The sequence below is a fragment of the Rhipicephalus microplus genome, chromosome 5 (genome assembly GCF_043290135.1).
Source record: "Rhipicephalus microplus isolate Deutch F79 chromosome 5, USDA_Rmic, whole genome shotgun sequence".
Classification (NCBI taxonomy): Eukaryota; Metazoa; Arthropoda; class Arachnida; order Ixodida; family Ixodidae; genus Rhipicephalus; species Rhipicephalus microplus.
This window is the reverse complement of record NC_134704.1, coordinates 154,384,333-154,405,898: the sequence shown is the minus strand read 5'-3', so window position 1 is coordinate 154,405,898 and position 21,566 is coordinate 154,384,333. Positions and strand designations below refer to the sequence as shown.

Below are 21,566 nucleotides of genomic sequence, written 5' to 3'. Positions count from 1 at the left end.
ACGGGAATGGTGGATTAAGGTATGATAATGATGAAAATATGATAAACATGAGATGCGTGTCATATGAGAACATGACTACATGCCACAGTGAAGGCGCCATTACATTTTGGCGTCGCGTGGTGTGCGTGCTCGCCGGCGTTCATTTCGTCGCGTCAAGCCGGCGTTCCCACGCCAGGTGCCGGTCCTGCCATGTACTCGCAGGCGCGCGCCGCGCTGTGTTGCTTTGACACATGCGCGTTTCAGCACGTCCGGCTTCCCTCCGTCACGAAAACAGGGAGGCGCAGTGTTGTCTGGGTAACGCATCGGCGCGAAATGCAGCATGTCGCATTTCGCGCTGGTTGCGGTCGGGCCGCACTGGCGGACGCTGGTCGCGCCTGGAGTCATACTATAGAGTGCTCGCGTTTTGCTAACGTAGTGTCGCTGTGCCCGGCGTGCGCGCGCGTGAAGGGTACATTGGGGTATATTGGGCCCTTTGAGATGCGCTTGCGGCCGTTTTGCTAGCTCTACATATACCAAGTTTTGTGTTACGTGACGTCAATGGATGACGAAATATATGAGTGATGCAAACAAGATAATCCTGATACGCGTGTCATGCAAGAACATGACAACATACCACGCTCATAACGTGCTCGCAGCCGTTTCGCTAGCTTCACATATACTAAGTATTGTATCACGTGACGTGAATAGATGACGAAGGTAAAACGACACAGCCAAGCATAATAATCATGACACAGCAGTCATGTACGGCATCATTTACCTTCACCTCGTAGCGGTGTGCTGATTTGTAAGTGACATGTTAACATTTCTCATTCATGCATGCTTCGCATTGCATCGATTTCAACTGTACGTGGATCTGCCATTTTTTATCACGGCATCAGTGCTGTTTAACAAAGATATCTCATACACTCGCATGCTCTTCTTGTTGCCTTTTGATGTAGCACCCCCGAATACGAAGTATGAGTGGTTGCAAACCATGGGCACTATGCAGGATTGGCCGAGTTCAGCAGAGCTCGGGATCTTCTCGAGCTTTGGCGACACCCCATTCAGAAAGAGCCAATACGAAAGAGTGAAATTCATCCCTAAGCGCGAAAGAGTAAAATCCACCCCTCAGCGTGCTGCGTTTCATTGGTTACGATGTTACCATTCATTGGGTCAAGAACAGTCGACTGATTTGAGTGGTGTTTTCAAACCATGAATATCTACCTTCATTTGTTTGTCGTTCCACTGAGTGCATAAGTGGACCCTCTTATGACTGGGGACTGGCAGCGCACGAGACGCCCATAAGATGAGCTCTCTTAAGCGGTGCTTGTCGACAATAACGCTGTCTGTGTCTCACAAGAGCGCGGGAACACTCCCAAGAGAGAGATAAATAAACATTTATTAATAACAAATGCACATGGAGCCTTCTTTGGGTGGGGCCCTCAGTCCAGGGCTCCATTGCCTTGTGCGACCCTACGAGCCCGATGGACCAGCTGCTGCTGTTGCTGCCGGCGTAAGCTGAGCAGTGCAGACTCCCAAGAGGAAGGGGTGGGATTGCGAATGGGAGGAACGGACTGTGGGGCAGAGCATTCCCACGTGGAGTAGTACACCGTCGGTACGGATCCACAGAAGGGGCCGTAGGAGGGGTGGAGAGTCGGATGAAAGCGATTTAGCATATAAAGGCAAGGAAATGAATTGGTCTGTAGTTGCCGCCAAGCGACAGCATCTGCTCTGTTAAGCGAAGGATGAGGGGGAGGATACGTATAACGGCTCGGTCGATAGTACTCCAGCGTAGCGTTGTAGTTTAGTGGTTCTGTCGATGCGTCGTCTGGATTGGACAGCTCTTCCAATGGAGCCCGGCCGGTCAGCTTTCGGGCAACCACGTGAACGCGTTCATTACTATGGAGAGAGGCGTGTCCAGGAGTCCAGACGATACGCACAGGACGTAATGCGGACGGTGAGACAGAAGAGAGGATAAGTGCACAGCAAAAAACGCACGCTAACGTGCCAGTGACACGCGGCCTACGTGGCACACGAACGCTGTGACACGCAGTCGGCGTTTCAGGAGAATCACGTGCACGGACAGATGGGTATAAAAAAATTGGCAGATCCCACACACACTGGGAATCGCTGATATCAAAGCACATATGAGGAAGGTAGATATGTCACTTTGAAATACACACAATACGAGGCGGAGGTAAATTATGCCGTTCATGACTTTCATGTCATGATTGTCGCGTTTGTACGTGTCCTTTACCTTCGTCATCTAATCACGTCCCCTGATTTCAAATTTGGTATATGTGCAGCTAGCGAAACGACCGCAAACACGCTATGAGCGTGGTATGTTGTCAAGTTTTTACATGACACGAATATCATGATCATCATGTTTGGACGTGTCACATACCTTCATCGTCCATTCACGTCCCGTAATACTAAATTTGGTATATGGCCTCGCTGCGGTGGTCTAGTGGATAAGGTACTCGGCTGCGTACCCGCACTTACCGGGATCAAATCCCGACTGCGGCGGCTGCATTTCCGATGGAGGCTGAAATGTTGTAGGCCCGTGTGTTCAGATATGGATGCACGGTGATGAAGCCCAGGTCGTCGAAATTTCCGGAGCCCTGTACTATGGCGTCTCTCATAATCAATAGGTGGCTTTGGGACGTTAAACCCCACATATCAATAAAATTTGGTATATGTGAAGCTAGCGAAATGGCGGCTAGCGCACGTAACGTGGACTCACGCGCACGCTGGGTGCAGTGAAGCTACGGTAGCACAACGCGAGCATTTTATCCGACGCTAGGCGCGATCACCGTCTGTCGGGTAGGCCCAACGGCAACCAGCGCGAAATGTGACACGCTGAATTTCGCTTCGACGACGTTTCCTAGGCAGCACCGCGTCTGCTCAGCTTCGTGACAGAAGGACGCCGGGTGTGCTCAAATGTGCATGTGTCAAAGCAACGCATCCCCGCATGTGCCTGCAAGCATATGCCAGGCAGATCGGCGCCTGGCGTGGCATCGTCGGCGTGGCGCGACGAAACGAACGTGGGCGTACACGCGCGCCTGGACACGTCGAAGTGTTTTGGGGCCTTGAGTGTGGCACATAGTCATGTTCTCACATGACACCCATCTCATGATTATCATGTTCGCACCAGTTATATACCTTCGCCATCCATTCAAGTGACGTAATAACAAATTGGCATATGTGAAGCTGCGAAACAGCCACGAGCGCATCATGAGTGTGGCAAGTAGTCGTGTTGTTACATGACAGGCATCACAAAATCATCTTGTTGCACCAGTCACAAACCTTCGTCATCCATTAACGTCATTGAATACCAAATGTGGTATATATATGCTTCGCTCAGCTGCGGTGCTCTAGTGGCTAAGGTACTCAGCTGGTGACCAGCAGGTCGCGGTATCCAATCCCGGCGGCGGCGGCTGCATTTCCGATGAAGGCAGGAATGTTGTAGGCCCGTGTGCTCAGACTTGGGTGCACGTTAAAGACTGCCAAGTAGACGAAATTTCTGGAGCCCTCCGCTACGGCTTCGCTCATAATCATATGGAGGTTTTCAGTCGTTAAACCCCACACATCAATCAATCAATATCATATGTGAAGCTAGCGAGACGGCCGCGTGCGAATCATGAGCGTGGCATGTAGTGATGCTCTATTATGATGATGCGCATCTCATGAGTATCATGTTCGCACTAGTCGTATACCTTCGTCGTCGATTCACTTACCGTAATACAAAGTTTGGTGTATACGAAGCTAGCCAAATGGCCGTGAGCGCATCATGAGTGTGGCATGTATTCTTGTTGTTACATGACACGCGTCACATGATTACCACGTTTGCACCAGTCACATACCTTCGTTATTCATTCACGTCCCGTAACACCAAACTTGGTATATGTGAAGCTAGCGAAAGACTGCAAGCGTACCATGAGCGTGGTGCAGTCATGCCTCATGAGTCATAACTTACATGAGATGCATGCCATGATACCATGTCAGGGTCTGTCACTTGTGTTCACCACACAGTCATGTCATACAATGCCAATTTTGCAACATATTATGTCATCGAAACCACCACAAGAGCAGCAAGACAATGAAATTTAAATCATGACATTCATAACATACATATCATAATAGTCGTGTTATGACTTGTCAGTTACGCACGTAATACACTCATGTTATGTCATACCAAATTTGGTATTGATGCCATTAACTAAACTGCAGGAGAGCTAAAAGTCACAGACGGCTAGATAGATTGATACGCTCAAACTCGCCGAAGCTCGCTAAAAATGATTTAAAAGCACGTCACATGTGCGCCGCGGGGCTCTATCTTTGTGGCCACGTCGCGTTCACCGCATCAAACGTTTAACAGTCACACCAGCAAAATCACATTCACGAATTGAAATCGGGCCTTCTCAGAAACAACGAGTTTGCATCCGACTTGACGCGTCCATCAGTTTGATTGACAGATGTCCGCGGCGAATACCGAGCCCGCCCACCACTTCTGTTCTTGACGAGCAGCAGGGCTAGCGTCGCAACGCCAGCGAGTGCACGTTTCATCTGCCAGCTTGATCACGCCAACTGTGCGTACATGCACGCAGAATAAAGAGTATGTCCCGGCGCGCGCCCTTGAGGTGCAGTTGCTCCCACTGCGCATGCGTCGTAACGCGAGCCACGTTTGCGTTTGTGGCCTGCACGCATAAAATTTGAAATAGCGGGCGGTGATCACGGCCCGCGAGGCCATCGAAGTGCTGGGTGTGTAGCATCGTACGTAGATGCGAGGAAAAGACACTTCATTGTAGGAACAAAACTGAATGTTTATTGAAGAGGCTGCTGTTATATCTTAGCCAGAGGGACGGAGCTTGCGCCGTGACAAGGGGTGAAGGCACGCGTGGTCGGCATGCTCCTCGCATCTACATCTGTTGATCAACGATATATCACTTCTTCCCCCCGTGAGCTAGAACCTATCCGGGGGCTTGCGGGCATGATTGGAGCGTCTGAGTTAGATTGGTCCTGTTGGCTCTGAAACTGCTGGCTTGATGCCACTTTCAACCTCTGGCTCGCGCGGCACAGACTGACCGGCTTGCAGGGCGTCGCTGCTATCTGGTCGCCAGCGGAAGAGAGGGGCCTTTCCGGAGATAAGTGCTCCAGGGTCACGGGTGTCTCGAAGGGTTATTTCTTTACTGGTGTCGATGAGGAGCGGGCTCGTACTTGATCCAGGTGCCTACGGTGCACACCCCTTGGCATGTGGACAGTTAACAATCGTTTGCCTTCGACTGTTGTCACGGTTCCTGGAAGCCACGTTTGACCTGGCTGACCATATTGTCGACTAGAAACCTGCATTCCTTGTGCATACTTTTTTGTGGGCTTGAAACTTCGTGAACGGTAGCATCCTTCGCCCCTTTTTTCTTTGCAAAGAAGTTGCTTAGGCGGGTCCGTGGCTGGAATCCTAAAAGTTGTTCTGCGGGCGACTGTTTTTTTGGGGGGTCAGCGTGGTCCTGTAACGTAAAAAACTTTGGAATGTCGACTTTGCAGCGTTCCCACGCGACTTTTTTCAGGCCCTCCTTGATGGTGCGTACTGCCCATTGTGCCAACCCGTGTGATTGCGCGTAATATGGGGCTGTCGTTACGTGGTGCACACCATTTTCCCGGAAGAACCGTGCTGTCTCTGCACTGGTGGATTGCGGACCATTGTCCAACACAACAGTTCATGGTAGGCCAAAGCGTGCGAAAATGCCGCTGCGTACTTCCACTGTAGCTGCCGCCGTGGCCACCATCCTTGGCACTGCCTCTATCTTCTTAGTCTCGGCGTCGACAAAAACAAAGATATGTCCTTCTACGGGATCAGCAAAATCCATGTGTAGGCGGTACCAACGTGCATTGGTCTTCGGCCAGCTTACTGGTGGAACCTGCGCAGGGGGCATGGGCAAACACTGCATGCACTGGGAACACCGTTTAGAAAGCATCTCAATATCACCGTCTAGCCCTGGGTACCAGAAAATCGAGCGCCCGAAGTTCTTCATTGCTGTTATGTCAGCATACGTGTCACGCAGCTTTCTCAAAGCTAAGTTTTGAGCAGCTTTAGAAAGAACCACACGGTGTCCCCAATACAGTACCTCCATCCTCACGGTCAATTACTGGGTCTGTGCAAAATGTGGTTGATACTGTTGTACGCCTGCACCAAAGCGCTTGGGCCAGTCTTTCAAGATCCAAGTCTTTACTTGCTGAAGTGTTAGGTTTTCGCTGGTATAGTCAGAAACATTCTGCGCTGACAAAAGAAAGTCATCCAGTGCCTGCGCATGCAGGGCATATTCGGCAAGTTCTTTTTTGCTGCCTTCCTCGCGGACAGTTAATGGCAAGAGGCTCAGAGCATCGGCATTCGCATTCAGCTCTCTTTTTCTGTATTCCAAATCATATTGATATGCTGCTAAGAGCAGCGCCCGATGTTGAATTCGTGCCACTGCCATTTGCGGGATGGGTTTGTCTGGACTCAACAAGCCAGTGAAAGGCTTGTGTATGGTCACCAGAGTGAACTTATTTGCCAAACAAATAATCTCAGAATTTGACAACGCCAAAAACTAGTGCTAGTGCCTCCTTTCCTCATTTTGAATTGTCACGTTCTGCCAACGTAAGAGTTCTGGAGCAGGAAGCGATAAAATAACTTTATTCAACAACGATATAGCAACTTTATCCAACATTCACCCCAAACATTCTGGTGATATATTAGATGTAAAGAAGGCAGTGCAAGACCACTGACACCGAAGGAAGAAAAGCAACAACCAGAAACGTTTAACGTTTTTTTCCATTTTGTATATGCTCCTGACAATGGTATTGCGCATGCCTTCAGGCCAGAAAATAGAGAGAGAAACGAGACGCTAAGTGCACCAGTCATAACCGAAGCAGGCGTGCTTTCACTCCTATTGAAGTAAGACGATAAGAAGTCCACCGGCCCAGACGGAATCCCGAACTGCTTCCTGAAACGCTACGCCGAACCCGTAAGCAAATACTTACGTCTTCTTTACAACAAGTCAGTTTCAGAACAATGCCTGCCAGCCGAATGGAAATTGGCAAAAATAGTGCCTGTCTATATATCTTGTAATCCATCTTCTCCGTCTAATTATAGGCCCATTTCCCTCACATGTACTTGCTGCAAAATTTTAGAGCATATTATACTAAAATCTATTCCCCAGTTCGTCGAGGAAAACAATGTTCTCCATCACCATCAACATGGCTTCAGGGTTGGTCTCTCTACCGTTACCCAACTTGTAGAAGTCCTGCATGATCTCGCTAAAGGAATAAACGATCAGACACAAATAGAAGTAATTCTACCAGACTTTTCAAAGGCATTTGACCGTGTCTGCCATGCCAAGCTTCTTCAAAAACTCAGGTATATTCTAGAGGATAGACCAATCTTCGGCTGGATTAAGTGGTAATTAACTGACCGCCGCCAACTTGTCCAGTTAGGCGCCAGCATTTCTGAAGTTATGCCGGTGCTTTCTGGAGTACCTCAGGGTTCAGTTTTGGCTCCTTACCTGTTTCTTTTGTTTATAAACGACATCACTTGTAGGGTTTTGCCCCGCCGCGGTGGTCTAGTGGCTAAGGTACTCGGCTGCTGGCCCACAGGTCGCGGGTTAAAATCCCGTCTGCGGCGGCTGCATTTCCGATGGAAGCAGAAATGTTGTAGGCCCGTGTGCTCAGATTTGGGTGCATGTTAAAGAACCCCAGGTGGTCTAAATTTCCGGAGCCCTCCACTACGGCGTCTTTCATACTGATATAGTGGTTTCGGGACGTTAAACCCCACATATCAATCAATCAATCAAGTTGTAGGGTTCAATATAAAATTAGGTTATTTGCACATCACTGCGTCCTGAATAGAGAAATACAAAGTCAGCAAGAACAAATAAGTTTGAACAATGATTTCGTCTTTAGCACAATGGTGCGAGAGCTGGCAAATGGTCATCAACTTCGATAAAACAGTTGCAATGACAGTAACAAAAAAGAAATCCAAACTTACTTTCCCCTATGGCTATGATAGCATCATCCTTAAAACAGTCACTCAGTACAAGTACTTGGCCTCGTCATATCATCAGATCTCAGATGGTCGGCGCATGTAGATCACGTGACTGGCAAAGCGATGCGGAAGCTAATGTTCTTAAAGCGGGCCTTGGGATACTCGACAAGAGAAGCCAAGCTCTTGGCCTATGCGACGATTATACGCCCTATCTTAGAATATGCGAGCGTGGCATGGTTCCCGTCTACCCAAAAACACATAGCTACTACTGAGGCCATCCAGCGCAAAGCCGCGCGTTTTATCTCTAACAGATATAGGCGCACCGACTCGCCTACGCAAATTCTGACCGATATTGGCCTTCACACGCTAGCCAGTCGTGCGATGCTATCCTGACTCAAATTTATGTACTTAATTCTACACAACAAACCTAAAGTAGATTTGAACACCTACATTTCTTTCAACACTACTAGGGAAACCCGTCACAAGCATCACCTTACACTGGAAGAATATTTATGCACCAACAATACTTTTAGTTCTTCGTTTTTTCGGCGGGCAGTGCGAGAGTGGAATGCTTGACCCGAGACGGTGGTTGTGCAGCCCACTGTCAACAAATTTTACGAACTTGCTGGCCAAGCCGTTCTATCAGCTACATGATAGCGACGCTATCAGGATTGTACTGATCATTATCCTCCCTGCCAGTACATTTGTGGTCTAAAAAGCTGGAAGTCGGTACAAACTTTGTATGTTGCGTGCTTACCTTTTTCTTTTTTTTTGTGTTTTTTTCAGTGTGTGCACATGTGACTGAGACATGTGCCTCGTTAATAATGTAGGTCCATAATTTTTATCATTTTATACCATGATTTTTTGTACCCCTACACTTATATAAGTATGTGGACATAAAATGTTTGTTGAAACTTACCAACCCACTCCTGTAAAAATCCCTGACGGGATTGACAGTGTTGTTAAATAAATCAAATAAAAAAATAATCCACCCCGTTAATGCGGCGGGACAAAACTGCGCCTACTCCTTCTTCCGACGCACCACACTGAAGCCGCAGAAGAAAGTTTGCGTTGCTCACGGCGTGCTTGGTTTCTTGGAGTGCTGTCATTTGTGCGTTCCTCCCGTTCAACACCAGGGTACCGCCTTAGACAACAGGTGGTGTAACGGAGCCAAAGTGGTTGACAAATCTGGTAGAAATTTCGAGTAATATGTCGCCATTCCTAAGAATGATTTAAGCTGGCTTACCGAGGTCGGTGGTGGCGCCGCCAGCATGGCGTCTAAGTTGTCCTGCAGTGGGTGAAGGCCTCTTGCATCAATTCGGTGCCCCAGAAATACCACTTCTTTTTTTCCGGAAACGGCACTTCTCTCTGTTCAGCGTGAGACCATTCGCCCACCGTCGTTCCAAAACTTCGCATAGTAGGGTGGTATTCTGCGCCTTTTCCGCTAAGATAATGTCATGCAGGTAAACCTTCACCCCGGGTAACCCCTGTTGTACCACTTCTATGCGCCGTTGAAACAGTGCAGGAGCCGAGGCGATAAGGAAAGCCAAGCGATTGTAGCAGAAGACGCCCTTGTGTGTATTCAGTACAGCTACCTTTTGGCATCATCATCCAGGGGAAGTTGGTTGTATGCGGTCTGTAAGTCGAGCGTGCTAAACACCTCGCCCCCCACTAGCGTGGCAAAGATGCCTACGAGTTTCGGAAGAGGGTACTGTTCCGTTCTTGTCACTGAATTGACCGTCAGCTTGAAGTTTCCACACAGCCAGTTGTCTCTATTTTGGTTTACTAGTGGAACTACTTGCGTTGCTGAATCAGCCACGCGCACTGGGGACAGAACTGCGACTTCCACCAGTTGGTATATTTCGGCGGATACTGGCGCTTTCATGGCGTACGGAACTGTCCGAGCCTTCCGGAATCGAAGTTGGGCGCCTTTTTTGAGGTATAGTTTCACCGGTGGTCCCTTACAGCATCCGAGGTCCTCAAACACTAGGAAAGTTTGTCAAGAAGCGCGGTGAGCTTACTGTCAACGTGCACAATATTCACCATAGGTGACATGCCTCTCTCCAAAAGGAAGACGCCAGCTTTGCGAAATTCTTCTATTGTGTCTTTTCCACACAGCAGGGGCTCATGATGGACCACCACTATAGGAGAAATGCTCACCTGTACTGGACCAAGCTGTACCTTCATTTCCACCTTGCCCCAGACCGGTAACGGTCCCAGAAAACATGAAAAGCGTATGGTAGTTTTCTGCATAGCCGGCCACCACGTTGAGTGTTTCTTGTACACGCTGATGAGAATTACACTTACTGGTGATCCCCTGTCGACAATCATTTGCAGCTGACGGCCTTCCCACATCGAGGAGTGCTCAATTGGCTGTACTAAGCGCTTATTAGCCAAACTGTGTGCGACTAGAGCATACAAAGTCTCTTCATGTTCGCATTCTATTCAGTCGATGGTGAACATTCCCGACATTGGAGCGTGGGATCTTTTGCAGGCTCTAGCAAGATGTCCTCTGTTCCTACACTGATGGCAGATGGAACTGCCATGGCGACGTAACGCCGTGGTATGCGGCCCTTTGCATCTGCCACATGAGAGACTAGGACTTCGCGGTAGGTCGCTTCTTCTGTACTTCTTTCCGTGATGCTGTTTCTGTACCACGTTGACGCCACCGCCTGCAGTTCGTGCGTATGGAGCTTGCATGCTACGAGCGTCTTCGCAAGCTTTCTCAGAAGCAAAGACGCTCGTGAACAAGCTCTTCGGCTTCTTCACGAGTCAACTTTTTGTGGCTCAGCAAGAACCGGTGCACTTCATCGTCCCAAATACCGCAAACGATTTGGTCCCGCAACATACGATCCACTGTCGTTAAAAAATTACAATTTACGGCAAGTCTTCTCAACTCTGCAATGTAGTCGCGAACGTTTTTCTGCTCTTCTTGCCTTCACGGGAAGAAGGTATAGCTTGAGGCTATTTCGCTTGCCTGAGGGTTGAAATGGTCTTCCAGGTATTTGACAACGTCATCATACGTCAAAGTGTTGATGTGGACCCCCAGGTGGCGCCCTTGCATAATCCGGACGACACTGTCACTCAATGACTAAATCAGTAGGGCACGGCGTTTAGCTGTGTCGGTGATCTCGTTGCCCTCAAAGTAGGTGTCTAAGCATACACGATACCTACTCCAGCTACTCACTGCCTCGTCGAAGGCCAGGAATTGAGGTCCCATTACTCTGGTGTGAGAATCGAATTGCAATCAAAATCCCATCTTTGTCGCCACTGTAGCATTGAACATAGGTTCGAGGAAAAGACACTTCATGGCAGGAGCAAGACTGAATGTTTATTCAAGAGGCGGCTTTTATACCCTGGCCAGAGGGCCAGAGCATGCGCCGTGACGAGGGGTGAATGCACGTGTGGTCGGCATGCTTCTCGCATCTGCATATAATGATCAACGATATATCAGTGTGTAGCTTACGTGCATTTGGGTTCGCGGTCAGGGTGAAAATCCCTGCACTTTTCCGTACGGGGAGCAAACGCTATTCTAAAACTCATATGGCGCCCGCAACTAAAGCAATGCCCGCAAACCTTGCGAACATTATCCTAAACCTCTTAATGTCTCGTATTCGATTTCCCTGCACTCACGATAATACACTCACAACTGCGTTGCTGACAAGAAGCGAGCGCGCCTGGTGACCACCTGTCTTTATATTTATCCGCAATACTTCATAAAAACAATACGAGCAGCACGAGAGTGCTACGTATGCAGCCCTGCTGCCTTCCAGAGTGGAAATAATTAGGCTGCAGGTGGAATAAAGGAACTTTTGCGAAAGAGGACATATATACGCCCACAAATACGCCTGTGGGAGGCGAGTGTTGAGTTGGCAAAAATACAGCACTACAATCACCTTGATGTCACTGCACTATTAAAATGTTGACTGAGTGGCAGCGCTGACGTGTTTTCACGTGGTTTTCCTTTGATAACCGAGGCAAATTTCCTACATGCATTTCCAACGCCAAGCACGTTCCTGTAGCCACTTTTATCAAAGATGCTCTTACACTCTCTGCACTCTCTTCATGCCACGGCCACCGCAAAGCAAGCTCAGAGCAAACTCGTCTGCTGAGAAGCTCGGGCCATTCTGCATCACACCCCAGCAAGGAAATTTTTATTGAAAGGAATGACGCCAGAATATACATTCATCAACAACCCCAGGAAGAATTGGTGGAGGGGGTGTACACGGCACCCTCTCTACATATTTCACACCTCTAAATAATAAATATTGAATTGGTGTGTGAACGATATTGTTTTAGAATAAATGTGAGTAGACGTTATTATAACATGTATCTAGGTAAGGCTCATAGTATTGCTGAAGTTAGCAGATGGAACCGTTATTCGGCCAACATGAGTGAAACTCACTTAAATTTGCTCAAAAAAAAACTAATATTGCGCTTTGAACTCACTCAGATCTACCAACTTTTTTTGAATCGAACTCACTTCGATTCACAATCACTACAAATCTTCTTCAACGGGACTCGCTCAGACTCAAACTAACAAAAATAGTACTAACCCTGACCCATTCAGACTCCGACTAAAGGCTTGATCTGAGTCTGAGTGAGTCTGAGTGATTCTGAGTCAGTCGAGTCGTGAGTGAGATCACCGACCGATGGCCCTAAGGGTGCGCTATTACCTAAAGTGCGAAAAGGAAGCCGTCGGGCGACCTTATAGCTTGTCATTAAAATAGGGCTATAGTATGCCTTCAGGTGCTCCACGTTGACGATGTTGAGCCCTCGGCTGGGCATGTACGAAGATTTATTCATGAGTTCAATGAATTAGTTTACCGGAAATGAGCGCTCACGGCACAGTATGAGCCTTCGTATTTTGGGAGCAGTTTTGAAGAGAGGCCTTCTACAGAAGTAGAAACCGAGAGCCATACGAGCGCCCCGGAGAGCAACGTAGTACCAGTAGGGGTGGAGCCATAACGAATTATCTGCCGCTGTTTCTCATTCGTTGTAAAGTCCTTACGAAGCTCACGACACTTTCCCGCAAGTCTCGCAGTGTCAGAAATAGGTGCTCCCTCAAATAGAGCCAGCGTGCACGGAAGTATCGTGTTGGTGGTGTGCGATGGGTGCTTTCTGTACAAAAACAAAATGGGTAAAAAACCAGTCCTGCCCGGGGGTCCATGCCCCACATCTCAATTTGTCTGGTCGGCAGTGACATGCAGCGAAAGCAAGTCGTGGAGCAAGCGGTTAAAGCTTTCGGTGGGTCCATTTGTCTGTAGGTGGTAAGCAGTAGTTTTGCGGTGAAAAAAATGGTACTCCGTAAGAATGCCCTCGACGACGTCTGACATGACGAAGGGGCATCGATCACTGAGAACCTCCTTGGTTGGACCACGATGCACTATGACTGGGTGCAGCAGAAGTGAGGCAACATCACGCGCTTTAGCCACAGGAGGGACGGTGGTTTCGGCGTATCGCATTAGATTCTGTACTGCGATGATTGCCTAGTAGTTACCAGCCGACGTCAGAGAAATTGGTCCACACAAATCAATAGTCATGCAGCCAAACGGGCGGTCAGAGCAAGGTAACGCTTGGAGACCGGCTGGCAACCTTTCTGTTGCCAGATAGGGCGCGTTGGCAATCCAGGCAGGAGTGAATGAAATTTTGCAGGTAGCGGTACATCCCTCACCCGAAGTAGCAATGAAGATTGCGGTGGTAAGTTTTGGATACCTATAAAGTGCACATCGCGGATTAGTGTCGAAGAGCTCATATTTTTTGCTGCAGACTGCGAGGTATCACGAGGAGGTACTGCCGGCCGTCGACGCTGTAATGAGCCAATGCAGGAGGCCGTCACGCATGGCTAAATGGTTAGCTTGAGAACAGGAAGGCGTGAGTGGATAGTGTTGCGGATGGATGAAAGAGCAAGTCTATCAGTGGGACCATCCAATGATACTTGGACTGTGTGCTAGTACTTTCTATCGATGATGGAAACAGCAATGAAGATACTGAGCTGGGGATATTGCCCGTCAAGAAGAGCGCGAGAAGACATCAGTGTCAGCATGCTTGTGTCAGTTGCGGTATAGCACGCGGATGTCGTAGTCTTGCAACCAAAAAATCCAGAGGGTGAGACGGCTTGAAGATCTCTTAAAGACGACAGCCAGCATGGCTGGTGATGGCGTCAAATGGGCTACCATACAATTAAGGCCGAAGCTTTTCAACGGGATGGCGTTAAAGACCGCGTTTCGCAGAAACTCCGGTACTGTTTTGGCGTTGGTGTCGCTGGTTGGGAGCGAGAAATTATCTTCCTATGCGTGACCGAAAACCTAGAACGATGATAATAAAATATATAAATATTAAAAACCCTAAAGCTTAGTAAGGACCGAACAAGAGTTGTTTGGGTTCAAGTGGGGTTCGAACCTTGTTCATTAGCGGAGCAAGCGGATGGTATAGACAACATGGCTACGTCCCTGCTTGTAAAGCAGTGAACATAAAGCAGTGAAAATAACCTCCCCTGCTTAGAAACGCAGTGAAAGTAGCTTTCATGCTTCACAAGTACACGCGTCCTGTAGACATGCTTGAAAATGGAACATGAATTATGTCAGCAATATTGCGTGGTAAAAGCGTCCATTGCCAAAGAGCGTCAGATTAGTTGAAGCCGTTAACACACCACAACATGTACACACGCTACTGCGCTTATTACCTTAAGGCCACGTTTATTGGGTGCATAACAAAATTTAAAAGGTTGCATGCGTTAAGCGTTTGAAATACGCACTAGTAACAGCCTGTCGCTATTGAGTACAACTCCTAAAGGTGGAGCTTTAGGGTCCCCTAATTTTTTATAGGTCCAAACGGTCACTAAGTACTCTTTTTTGTGACAACGCAGTTCGTCTCAGCTCTCCTGAGCGTAGGGCTTGCGTATGCCACGACATATCCATGGAATCCGGGTTCGCGCTGCTCCGGGCCAGCACCGAGGCTTTGCACTCGGCGAAGCACCACCGCAATCAACGCAGTGGAACACCTGCGTAGCAGTCACACAGTTGTCTGTAGCCAGAAAAGGCACTGATGAACCGTGTGCTTGTTCAGCCATAAAACCGGGCTGCTAAGGTGATGCATGCTTGCAAGAAATGTTGGCTTAGACCTGCACTCGAAGATTAGAGGTTCTAGATAATTTGAAAACTTTACCACTCTCAAACCAGAAATATAATATTATTAGTAATATCATAAATAATATTATCAATTGCAATAGTGATAATTTTCTTAATAATATTTGCGGATGTTAAATATTCCGAAACTATCATACCATATGATCCCATATGAGAGGTGCCATAGTGGAGGGCCGTGGGACTTTCGACCACCTAAAGTTTTTTTAACGTTCACATTCGCGCCTTCATAACACATACAGCCAGCGCACACAGCTTTCGATTAAGCGATTTTGAAAGAATGCTGGAGTGTTTTTATTTTGACGCTACAAATTAAGAGAACGTTCTCAACTGCCAGGGCTAGAAAATATTCAGCTCTATTATTAGTGTTCACTTCCTTTTAAAGTCGACCATAACGAGAAGTAATAACGAAAATTACCAGACAAATATGCCAAGTTAATTATGAGGAATGTATTGGGAATAGTATTTTGAGGGAAAGAAAAAAAAATGGCATATTCCACGTAATTTGGGAATCGACGATATGTGAATCACGAATGATAAAGGTTAATATGTCACTTTAAAATGAGTGCAACTTTACGAGGTGGACGGTAATTATGCCGAAGATGACTTTCATGCCATGATTATCATGTTTCGATGTGTCATTTACCTTCGTCGTCCATTCACCGCACATAATACCAAATTTGGGCCCCGTCGTGGTGGTCTAGTGGCTAAGGTACTCGGCTGCTGACCCGCAGGTCGCGGGTTCGATTCCCGGCTGCGGCGGCTGCATTCCCGATGAAGGCGGAAATGTTGTAGGCCCGTGTACTCAGATTTGGGTGCACGTTAAAGAACCCCAGGTGGTCAAAATTTCCGGAGCTCTTCACTGCGGCGTCTCTCATAATCAAATGGTGGTTTTGGGACGTTAAACCCCACAAAATCAATCAATCAAATACCAAATTTGGTTTTGGGGAGCCAGAGAAACGGCAGCGAGTACAGTATCTACGTAGAATACGTCATCATGTGTCACGTGATATTCATATCATGATCATCACGTTTAGATGTGTCATTTACCTCCGTGTCTATTCAGGTCACGTAATTCCAAATATTGTATATATGGCGCTAGCGAAACGGCCGCGAGCACGCTATGAGCGTAGTCTTTATTCATGTCGCATGTAATAGGCATATCAAGATTATCCCACTTAGATATGTCGTTTGCTTCTGTCTTCCATTCGCGTCACATAATACGAAATTTCGTATATGTGCAGCTAGAGAAATGGCCGCGAGCGCAGTATAACCATAGCATGTGGTCATGTTTTACATGACATGCATATTATGATTATCATGTTTAAACGTGTCATTTACCTTCGTCATCGGTTGCCGTCACATAATACTAAATTTTGTATATGTAGAGCTAGTGAAGCGGCCGTGAGGATGCTATGAGTATAGCATGTCATCACGTTTCACATGACATGCATATCAAGATTGTCATTTTTGGACGTGTCATTTATCTTCGTTGTCCATTAAAGTCACGAACGTAACACCCAATTTTGTATATGTGTAGCTAGCGAAACAGTCGTGAGCGCGCTACGAGTGTAGCATGTAGTCATGTTTCACATGACTGGCATATCATAATTATATTGTGTAGACGTGTCACCTTTGTCCTTCATTCATGTCACGTAATAGAAAATTTGGTATATGTGAAGCTAGTGAAAGGGCCGCGAGTGCATTATGTGCGTGGTGTGTTGTCATGTTCTCACATGACACCCATGTCGAGATAATGATGATTGAACCAGTCATGTACCTTCCTCGTTCATTTACGTCGCTTAATACCGAATTCGGTATACGTGAAGCTACGAAACGACCGCGAGCTCCCCACGAGCGTGGTGGGTAGTCATTACTAGTGATAACATGAAAATCACGATATGCTTGTGATGATTTCTATGTTAGGGTCTGTCACTTGCGTTCGCTATGCACTCATGTCATACCATACCAGTTTCGCAAAATGTCATGTGAACGAAACCACCCCAAGAGCAGTAAGACTATGAAATGTAAATCACGACATCAATGACATATGACATACGTATAATGATTTTCATGTTGACCAGTCATTTGTTCTCGTGGTACAGCCATGTTATCTTATACTGGTATCGGTATCGATACCCTTTTCGAGATGGCCAGGAGAGCTAAAAGCATAGATAGATACATAGATAGATAGATAGATAGATAGATAGATAGATAGATAGATAGATAGACACGCTCGAAGTCGCCGAAATTTGCTGAAAATGCTTCGTATATGAAAGGTGGCCGACAAAATAGCTTGCCACCAGCAAGAGCTGAACCTGCTCTATTCGAATGAGTCTGATGCTCTACCATTTTCGCGCCTATTTTATCTAGGATATATGCGCAGCTAAACGTGGAAGCGTCACTCAGTGCCGCCCCTGACCATTTTGGTGACTGTGTAATACTTGTTCTTTTGCCTTCTGTCATGTACCACAGCATCTTATTTCCAGCTGGTAGCTGAAGAATATTCCTTCGCACACTACTTGAAGGTTTAAAACGTGCCGGAACGAGACGGTCGCTCGAAGCGAGGGCCCCAATTCATTCATTTTGTTTCTTGATATTTACCGTTCAATTTCCTCTCAAAAATACCCTATACTTCTTATACAAGTTCCTCTTTATGGAACGCTTCTGCTTTCTGCTCTTAGCAATTTTTATGAGACATAGATTTTTCCGGGAGATGCTGCTCCCCGTCCCAGGGTGACGGACGCGGAGTCTTCCACCGGCGCATCCAGTTAGAGATCTGCTAAGGCGCGCTGCTCGGTAAATCAGCGCGCCTTGCCCAGAACTACTGATGGCCACTGCCCAATGGCTATGGACGCGGATCCTTCTGTGGCGCTGACTGGCCAGAGATAAACTTACGCAAGCCTGTCATGGAAATGAAGCACCTGTTCAAGCACCAGCGAAGACACGGAACTGCACTTGGTTTCTAGCGATGACTCGTTGGGTGACAGCTTAGACACCACGAGAAGCAGGAAGGACAAATGAAGAAACGACAAGCCATCTTCATCAGTGGGGACGTTAAGTGAAAAGTCAGAAGAACAGAACTGGCCGCAAACCATCTAGTACGTGCCCGTGGACCCCTCCATTAGCCCTCGAGCAGTAAACAGGCAAGCTATCTTTAGGTACTTTGAGGAGGCTGTGCCAAACAAAATTAAAGATATGCGTTTGAACTTACGCAAGAATATTCTTACTGTAGACACAATGACTGTCAGTGCCTTAGACAAGCTACGAAGCTTATCAGAGTTCGCAGACATCAAAGTCTGACTGCTAATTTCAATGAATGGTACCTGCCAGGCACGAGTAATCTGTGACAATGATTTGGCCATTGCAAACGTTGAGCTTTCAATTCTTATGAAAACAGCGAACGAGGAAGTTGTCATCACGAATGTGCTTTGTCTCGGAAGCACCCACTGTGTAAAGATATTGTTCAAAGTTGGCAATATTCTGTCACATGTCAAGGTGGGAAATTTTTGACATCCTGTTCGGCCATTTGTTCCTAAGCCTCTTCAGTTTCATACATATATGAAAATCGGACATGTCAGATGTGTATCGGACATGCGCTGAGCCACGCAGTGGAGACGCCTGTCAAGCCAAAAGTCTGAAGTGCGGAAACTGTGAAGGTTCACATAATGCTGTCTTCAAGAAGTGCCTGTCGATAAAAAAAGAAATTACCATCACCAAACAAATGCCCAGAGACAACTTATTGCACAAGGAGGCTGCTGAGAGGGTATGGAGCCGACACAGCCGTCGTAGAAGGCGTGCAATACAGGGTTTTGTGCGTCAAACATCTTATTTGAACACCAGTAAAACAGTAAGCACGAAGCGAAATGAGGTGCACAATAGCTGCGAATGACTGGCCTACACTTCCTCGCACGCAGCCTGCGATTGAGCCCCCTCTCAGGCTTTCCCACCCTACAGCTACCTCTGAGCCTACTTCCGTTGAAAATGTGTCAAGAATAGATCGACAGATTATACCAATGCTACGGTTCCTGATCGCTGTTATTGCAGACCTACTGAGAAGCCGAGAAACTCCAACTCTCTAAGTGGCTACCAGTCCAAAACGCGTTGAGCCGAGTCTTCGCCGCCCTCGCGTAGAGCCATGGCAGGAGTTCAAAAATCGTTACGCAAAGAGGTCAGAAAGCTCCAGTTATTCAATGGAACGCAAGAGGACAAAAATAATGGATTTCCGATTTTCGTCAGTACGTGTTTCTTAACCGTTTCCCAATCATCATAATTTTGAACTGAACCTAACAAACCCAATCGAACGATCAGGATACGTATCAATTCCGTCCAAAACCTGCAATGAAAGCAGCAAGATGCTTTTGTACATTCGTAGCGATATTCCTTACACTATTCATCATGTGCCACCACATGACGAAAACCAGTATGTTTGCCTGACTGTGAAGCAAAACACAGTCGCCTTCACTTTATTGTGTGGTTATCTATCCTCTTCAGCTCGTTTTGACTGAAAAAGACTGCACGACATACTTGTGAGCGAACCGGGTAAATGGGTGAATACAGGGGACTTCAACGCTCACCACCCTATTCGGGGAAGCTCAAAAGTGAATGCCACAGGCGGGAAACAGGCTCTAGTTGTATCTGCGCATGAACTTTCTCTACCTAAATGGGAGCACTACATTTCTACTAGAGTTCACATGCAGCAGCTGTTTGGCCTTGACATTTGTGTCCCGTTGCGTCACGTCAAGCGTCAACTGATTTTTAGACATTGAGGCACATGGTAGCGACCACATTCCAAGATATCTCCACATCAAAGGCTCCGCCAGTGGTGAACCACCGAAAACCAGCCGGAGGATCAAATCGTATGCATTCACAAGCAACATAAAAGACGCATGTGCAAAAAGCTTATCCTCTGGCATTGAGCAAGAGATCAAAGAAGCAGCGAAGGGCACGATGTGCACGCTGACGTGCTCTTCAAGGCCCTCGAAAAAGGACGCAGAGTTAGAGCGACTTCACGCGATTCGTCGGCGTGCAGAGCGCAGATATCGGCGCACAAAGCCCATTGAAGATCTACGAATATCAAGATGCATGCAAGAGAAGATTCAGCGCCTATAGATAAACTGGAGTTTCAATGGTGGGCGAAACTTTGCTATTCTCTAGACCCTCGCAAACCACTCTATCAAATATCGCGAACCACGTGAGGCATACGCACATTTCCCGAACAACGTTTTCCGTTCAAAACCTTGCCACTATTCCGACGTAAAAAGGACGTCGAGGTACCAGAAGATTGCTGGCCCATCACATTGCAAAGGGGTCCGTACTGCTGCTACCACACCACACTCCCTTGGTCCGTGCATAGAACTGCACTTTTGGCTTTGGTCCATTTTTGGTCCGTTGGCTTGAGTGAGCGAGTGTACCACTGGATCTGCTGCTACCTATTAAAGAGATCATTTCTTATGAAAAGTGATGATGGGCCGACATCTGAGCATTGCAACAGCGTGGCATTTCTTAAGTTGGTGTGTTGAGCCGCACACTTGTTATGATCTTGTCTTGTTATGATCAGTCTTGTTATGATCGGTGCCGTGGAAACTATACCAGCTGAGTTCTATAACATTATGCTATGCAAATATTACCAGAATTTCAACATTTCAATATACCCTTCACCACCAGAAATGTTTTCTTAAGTGTAACTCAGTTAATGATGCATATAATTTTGTAAAGCAATTCTCAAAACTGTCTTTTAAATTTCGTCATTATTTATGCTGTAGTGCATTCAAACTTTGCACCATATAAGAGCGATGTGCATGTAGAAAGTTAGGTTTGCACGAAAACACTTTTTCCTCACTCTCAGCACATACTCTTTTTTCGACTAAACAAGTCAAATTCACATGAAATGTTTGGGACGGCAGCGCACTCGACCGATTAAACTGTGCTACCCATAATATTTTCACGTACAAATTTGCATATTTCTCGCTGTTTTTCGAAGGTTACCGGTAAATATGATGGCTCCAATTCATGACCGCGTAGTCTACTCGCCGTTCCCCAGTGTGGAAATTCCCGAGTGCTCTTTCTACACTCTGGCCAAAAAGCAACTGCTGGTGAATCCTGACAAACTATTACTGGTAAGCACAGATTGTATTTTTCTAAGTTTCTATCAGATATTTTTCTTGGTGATGGCTGTTTATGTAGGTACAGCTTACCAGGTCTTATTGCATAAGCAGCGTGAGAAACATAGATGACGACGATGAAACTGGTTTGACTTGAGATCAAGCTCGGAAAAACCATTACGTCAAAACCAGAGAAAACGAAACACCTTCTTAAGCGCAACAGCATATTGACGCGTGTCTACATTTGGACGAAAACTATGAAGGGGGATTTAGTGGACAGGAGTACTGGGCCTCTAGCGTCACTCGAGACCGAAGAAGACG

The 21,566-nt window shown here is 47.0% G+C and overlaps 1 protein-coding gene across 1 annotated transcript in view; it reads left to right on the top strand.

The window, feature by feature from the left end:
* The window catches only part of LOC119174143 (uncharacterized), a 145,155-nt gene that overhangs the window by 13,448 nt on the left and 110,141 nt on the right, over nt 1-21,566 (top strand). The window contains exon 2 of the mRNA XM_037424963.2: nt 21,125-21,260. Within this exon, the coding sequence (XP_037280860.2) occupies nt 21,138-21,260 (123 nt within the window). The 5' untranslated portion in view covers nt 21,125-21,137. The remainder of the gene's footprint in view (nt 1-21,124; nt 21,261-21,566) is intronic.